The sequence below is a fragment of the Macrobrachium nipponense genome, chromosome 25 (genome assembly GCF_015104395.2).
Source record: "Macrobrachium nipponense isolate FS-2020 chromosome 25, ASM1510439v2, whole genome shotgun sequence".
NCBI lineage: Eukaryota > Metazoa > Arthropoda > Malacostraca > Decapoda > Palaemonidae > Macrobrachium > Macrobrachium nipponense.
The window spans coordinates 51978669-51985473 of NC_087214.1; the positions used below are offsets into that span (position 1 = coordinate 51978669).

At 39.6% G+C, this 6805-nt stretch overlaps 1 protein-coding gene across 1 annotated transcript; it reads right to left on the bottom strand.

Annotated features, from left to right (window-relative positions):
• Positions 1-1334: 1334 nt before the first annotated feature.
• On the bottom strand, positions 1335-6152 carry LOC135199431 (chitin deacetylase 7-like). Its single transcript, XM_064227461.1, has 7 exons — positions 5922-6152; positions 5610-5724; positions 4966-5075; positions 4384-4441; positions 4029-4153; positions 3086-3268; positions 1335-2136 (listed from the first exon to the last, which is right to left on the bottom strand). Exons 1-7 carry the CDS (start codon positions 6017-6019, stop codon positions 1869-1871), a joined length of 957 nt encoding a protein of 318 aa, XP_064083531.1. The 5' UTR covers positions 6020-6152; the 3' UTR covers positions 1335-1868.
• Between the last annotated feature and the right edge of the window lie 653 nt (positions 6153-6805).

A 6805-nucleotide genomic window follows, 5' to 3' on the forward strand; every position in this document is an offset into this window, starting at 1 on the left:
TGTTTCTCCATTTCAAGACTCGTGCTTATTATTATTATTATTATTATTATTATTATTATTATTATTGTTGTTGTTGTTGGTGATGATGGTGCCCCTACTTGGCTCGGAGCCCAAAAACAAGTTGGAAAAAGGGAATCGTAAGCCCTGAATACAAAGGTCAAGAGGGCATTTGTAAGTTCCTGAGGGAACACAGAAGGATGGGAATGAAACTCCGGAGCCAATTCATAAACAAGTGAAGAAATATCTCGAAAAAAAAGGAAGTTGCGTCCAGTCCTTTTTTAGGTCTCTCTCTCCACAGAACTATCCAACTTAACTTTTCTTTCATCTAATTTTTGCCCTTCACGAAAGTAAAAAAATGTTGTGGCAGGCATTTTAGAGCAGTGTTGATAGACAACTGAATATCTGACAGCAAGGCCTGTAAGAGAAGTCTTTAGTAGACAGTAATAGATTATGTAAGGGACGAAGATCCACTGTCAGCCTCTAGAATTGATCATCAGACTCTCAGTTTGTAAGATGAGCATCCTTTCAACTGTGCTGTGATATAAAAGTCAGTTTTTATCTCATAAAATGCTTTCATATTCAGTCCACAAAAATCAGAAGCATCATATTATTCACAAGTGAAGTATATTTGTAATCTTCAAAGCAAAATTATTTGTCATTCCATGGACTATATGATGCTGGTATGAAGACCCATATCAGAGTCTACTGTATCCTTGATCTTACGAGTTCAAAGGAAAGTGAATCTGGTGATGACAAGAGCAAACGCACTCATTCCTGTAAGTGAAGCCTTAACATCAGTGAGCTGTCTTCCTTCATAGGACAAGTCTTCGAGGAAAATAAGGCAGCAGTCACTACCTAGGATGTATTGTACCCTTTGCCTGTTATAAAGCACGATATATGTATTTGCACTTCTGTTATATTAAGGCTGCTCTTTTCAACGAGTTCATTCCACCTTGCTACAGCATTTTTATCTTAATATTTACTATAGTAGATTTACATCACCCATGCCTCTGATGTGTAGGCCAGTCCCTTACGACGCTCCTGATTGGCTGTTGATAAGCCAATGACAGGGCTGGAAACTCTCAGTATCTTTCGAGAGTTCACATAGGCAGGATGTATGTGCCACCTCTCAGATAAGACTTTCAAAAGTATCCCTCAGGAGAGATGGAACATACATCCTGCCTATGTGAACTCTCGAGAGAGACTGAGAGTTCCCAGCCCTGTGATTGGCTCATCAACAGCCAATCAGGTGCGTCGTAATGGACTGGCCTACACATCAGACGCACGGTTGATGTGAATCTACGATATAGTTCGTAGGTATTCAATAACAGGAATAATTCTATCACATATATTTATAAGATGTCGTTGACTATTCTGCTTACAAAATTTGGAGGTAAAATGCTAAATAATCCTACATGACCAGTTCCAGTATTGTGTGGGTACTGTCATTATGTTAACCGTTTGATATTAAAAGCAATGCATGTGATTAATACCACCCACTGATATTTCCTTTGGATATCCCGTAATAGCTGCAGTGTAGTAGACGCGTGATTTTAGTAGCTTTCATCCAAAATGTGAATATTTGGGACTAATATAATGATGTGGAGTTTACATTAAATTACTTAATTAGATGAGCCTTGAACGGTGCGTTGTATGAAATTGCATTTTAAATTTTAACTTATTAACATGTACTGCACTATATGTCCTGAGGGTATTATGGCTGTATGGTAAGTAATTTAGACTGCATGGTTTTGTACAAAAGAATTACGTACAGTATTTCAATGCTTGTGGACTGCTCTGAGACAAATATCTTGAAACAAGTTTTGATGTTCTAATTCCATGGTTGTGGTATGGAAAATTCTGGACCCCTAGATGCCAGTTGGATTTCCCAGCCATGGATAAGTGGTAGGGCACGGCCTGGAGCAAATTCGTATGGTTATTTTGCCAGAGCCTGGATAACTGTCATATTCACATCCCATAGGGGCTGGGCAGTTGGTGTCTGGGTCAATTGTTGGGCACTGGAAGGCTTCGAGTTGTGCAATGTCTCCTACGGGTACTGGGTTCTTCATGTACTCCACAACCTTGTTCTGAGACACGATCCAGACATCATCCAGATCTTGAACATACTGCAGGAACCTGTTTGTGAGACGAGTTAGCAGTGAGAAGGCATTGAAGCATCAAAGAAAGTGCAAGAGGCAGGTTAAGATGGTGTGGCCCACCTCGATGATGAGAAGAGAAGAAGGAACTACATGGCAAGAGAAGTGATGGAGGTGGAGGTGGATGGGACACGAAGGAGAGGAAGAACCTAGGACAAGGTAGAGAGATTGCATTAGAGATGATGAGGGAGAAGAGGGGTGCTGGAGGAGATGACACAGGACAGAGGGTAGATGGAAGAGACTCATTCAAAATGGCGAGACCAAGAATAAGGGATGAAGATGGGAAGACAAGCTGGTAATGAGAAGGTGAAGGTAATTGGGAAACTTGTACTGATCTGGGAAACATGACTGAATGCTGTCATATTGCAAATGCAGTCTAGCGCTAGTTCTTATAACCGAGTCAGAATTTTGTAATGAATGTATGAGATTAAAGTTTGTCTTTTTTTAATGCAAATTGGTGCTTAGTAACTAGTCAATTGAAGAAAATGGTTAGAATAATACATTTTTAACTTTGATAATAAACTCATGTAGAGAATATGTGAATTTATGCAGCTTTAAAACAAAAGAATTCATTGTCCGTTCGGCTCCACTTCGAACTCCTATACTGTTTTTTTTTTTTTTCATCTGTCCATCCGCCTGTGGTGTTTGCATATGGTAACACTGCGTCCTAGGCTTTAGATAATTACATTCAACTTACATTCAACAATTATAACAATATCCTATTTCGAATATTAACGGTGTAATTCGCATACAGTAAATTATTAAAACACTTTTCAATTGCAAATGTACACCCAGATATCCTTTTATTTACCTAAAACTTACACACAGCGTAACTATTTAAAGCCCGGGACGCAGTGTTACCATGCGCGACCACCACAGGCGGGTGGACAGATGGAAAAAAACAGAGTATAGTTCAATTTTCTCATTACCTCTTGTATCCTTTCCAGTGCGCAGTGGACTTGACATTTTTGTCTGACTCAAACCACGCTGGCAGAGTGTGTAGGCCAAAGGGTGCTCGGTTGCCGTGGTAATTATACTCGAAGTTTTCTTTGAGGAATTGGAAGACTCGGTCCTCACATTTCTGCTCTGGACAGTCCGTCTCGTTGTAAGAGCTGATTTGCAAAATGAAGGAAAAAAAAAAACAACATTTAGAATTCTTATAATTTTCACAAGTATTTTGTATCATTTGCGCTCTTTGCCATCTCAAAGTAATCATGTTAAGTAACCCTTTATAGAAGCGCATTATTTAATTATTTCAAAGGTGCTCGGTTGTATGAGTAGATGAAATAACAAGGTAAACACCTAACTTGTTGATGTTGACCAAATAACACTAAATATGAATGTTACAGCATCGCAAATCATGCTGTAGCGAATGAGGTAACGTAGAAGTCGTGCAAATGCTTGGTTCTTGTCATATAAATTTACTTTTAATCTAAACTATATATGGTTATTTTTGTTACTTTACAGAAATGTCAAATAAATCTATTTGCATTGAAACTGAAAAAATATGAGTCATAAATTAATGCAAGTAGAGACATTGACATCACAGCTGCAAAACTGGTCGGTCTCACAATGTTCCACTTTACTTTGTTTTGATATTTTTCACTCCCTTCTCCGCTCTGCTATTTCCACCCAGACGAGGGTGGAGGGGCCATATATTGGGCTGTAACTAGGGTAGGCATAGGTGACCAAGCTTAACATAATAGTAATGAAACAAAGCTTGGCTGAGGGGATTTGTAACTCTGCACCTTATGTGAAGGTTAACCTAGCAGACTTTTCAGTTAGAGGGGTGTGACTTGCCGCGCATGAGCGAAGAGGTAAAGAGAAGGGGGGGAAACTTTTCATACTGAGGTCCAGAGGGGTGTAACTTACCTCTGGCAGGCATCCACCATGTTGCAGGGGTCCCCAGAGATGGATTTCAAATTGAGGACAGGGGTCACAAACAAGCCATTGTAGGTTTTTTGAGGGCATCTTCCCACTGGGCAGTCGTGAGGTACCTGCTCAGAGGAACAGAATCAGCATAGTAAATTTTACAGTACGTGTGTAAACATCTTGTGTTATGAAGCACAGGTGGTCAGTCCCGCTTTTACCGGTGGGGGTTATGTTCATGGTGGGGGGACTGCCTACTTCAAAGGTGACAAAATACAATTGGTAAAATGTTCGCACATGAATATCTATTTGTCATGGAGTATGTAATGTATTTGCAAAAGATTGAAAATTTACATACCTGTGGGGATTGGAAATCAAGAGTGTAAGGATAGAGGGCACCTTTAGCGTTCTCATACCTGGAGGAATATAAATGCATTCAAACTTTAGAATGGCGTGTGTTGGTGCTGGCGAGTCCATAAGTTTAGGCCTGTTTTTATTGAGAAATCCTTTGTGCTTATGTTAAGCAAAACTGGGAATCAAGTACTCGGTAGTTCATTAACTGTAGTTGATTAACTGTGGTGAGTCATAGCTTGTAAGAAGAGATCCAGGCTACCAATCTCATCTCAAAAGTGACTTGGTGAAAGCTAGAGGGTAAAAACTCGATCTAGCCTTGTAAAGGAGTAATCAAGTGACAAAAGTCACAGTTTGTGTTAATGAGAACTTACGTTTAATTGTCTCTCTAGAAAAACAGTTACTTTATCTATCTTGCTCCCAGGCATTGGCCTCCATAAAATTCAATGTTTTTTTCATCTTCTCACAGTTTTCTTTAGTTATTGGGGCAGCGAATTCTTTGCTGTGCACTGACTTTATTATTAGTATTGTTTATTAATGAGGTAATAAAGAAAAATTCCAAGGATGACACCTATATAAGCTGGCTTACCAGTTTGTGTAGTCCAGAGCTGTCCAAGAAGAGTCGTACTTGTAACCCGCATCTCTGAGGGCGCGGTACATCTCGTCACCTCCTACTTCCATGTGGAGGGCACGTGTCCCCTGGAGGAGGTTTCAGATTTATAGCAAATGAAAGTCTGTTCAAGGATTGAAGATACAGTAGAGGGAAGTTTATGTATAGTATTGTCTGTAATCTGGATTAAATTATTTTTTACATAACAGTGTTGGATTTGTGACTGGGTAGTTGTGTTCACCATTAACTGTCGTAGTTGTCATGTCAACATTTTCTGCAACAGTGTGAAATTGTAAGACCCAGTTGTTATATATACTAGCATGAATGTTAGTGTGTCGTACTAAAATCTATACTCATGCGATTCACTTTGACTATCATATTTGCGTGGGTTTGGTTCTATGTTTAATCCACTTTCCCTAAACTGATATTATGTTTAACATTAGGCCTATAATACAAAACAAAAGTGGTTGTCCCATCCTCCCTCCATCTTCCACAACTAATACTGTACTACAGTAATCTTATGAGCTTGTTCTCATATGGACTCAAAAAAAATCAATAAGTTGTGATTATTTTATCTATTGGCAGAGTCCAGCCTCTTTATACTGTACAGCAACTCCACTTACGACTATTTCCTCCTCAGGGATGCGAGCGAAGTTATGGATCATCTTCTTGGCCTCGCTGAACTCGCTGTACCACTCGCTGTAGTTGGCTTGTTTCCAGTAGGGCACGGGAGAACTCCTGTAAGTATATACATATATTGTTTGCTTAAGTATTCTTTACGTAGATCTAATGTAATGGGGCACATTCTTAACAAATATCAGAGGGTCGCATTTTCGTTAGTTTTGTATGAAGCGTAATCGTCGTCGTTTGCAACGACGTAGATCTAAATTAGCTAGATCTGTAGAACGTAGTATCCGAATCGCTCGACGACTCACGTGACAGAGCGAACGCCGATCTCGCTGCCGAGTCGCCAGAGCTCGTTGGCCAGAGTGTAGTCGGTGTTGAGATGGGTCAGGAACGCCGTCATGGACATCCTGCAGCCGTTAGGATTCCTGAAAGTCGAGACGAGCTCCTTGTAGAACCTGAAGTTGGTCACCGTGATGGCGTCGTTGACGGTGACGACGACGAACTGTGGCGCGAATTCCAGCGGCAGCGGGGCGATGGGGTTGCTTTGAGGCTTTTGCCCGCAGACGCAGTCCGGGCGCTTGCAGTTCCCCTCCTGGATGCATTCCTGCGGTTGAGAGGGACATGGGCTGGGTTTTAGGATGGTAGGCCTATGTGGTGTACGCCATGTTTAGGCTAGAAGTTCTAGGGAACGTTGGTAATCCTCCCCCCAAATAGAAAATATTTAACTTCCAAAAATTTGAATTAATGAAGTTTTAAACAATTTTCAAAATTGTATTTGTATTTTCATCCCGATTTAAAAAATTTATTATTTGTTTCTGATGATGAATGTTGAACATCATTTTCCTAACTCTACATTTTGAAAACAAATTAGTTTGGCCAGAAAGAAACAATGATATCACTCTTTAAAAGTAATGTGATTTATACATCTATAATTCACTAATGAAAGCTACTGTAGGTACTTATGTTTTTTAAAATCTATGATAAATTAATGATGACGATCATGTTAATAAAATTTGTAAATTTAGATGTGGGTAATATGATAAAAAGAAAAAATATTCTCTTTGTAGGGAAGTCGTGGCTACAGAGAGGTAAGATAGAGCCAGTTTTAACCTGTTAGGTCTGAGTGATGGTTTAGGTTGAAAGGAATTAGTTAAATGCAATAATTCCGCTCAAGTAATTAATGTATTTTAAT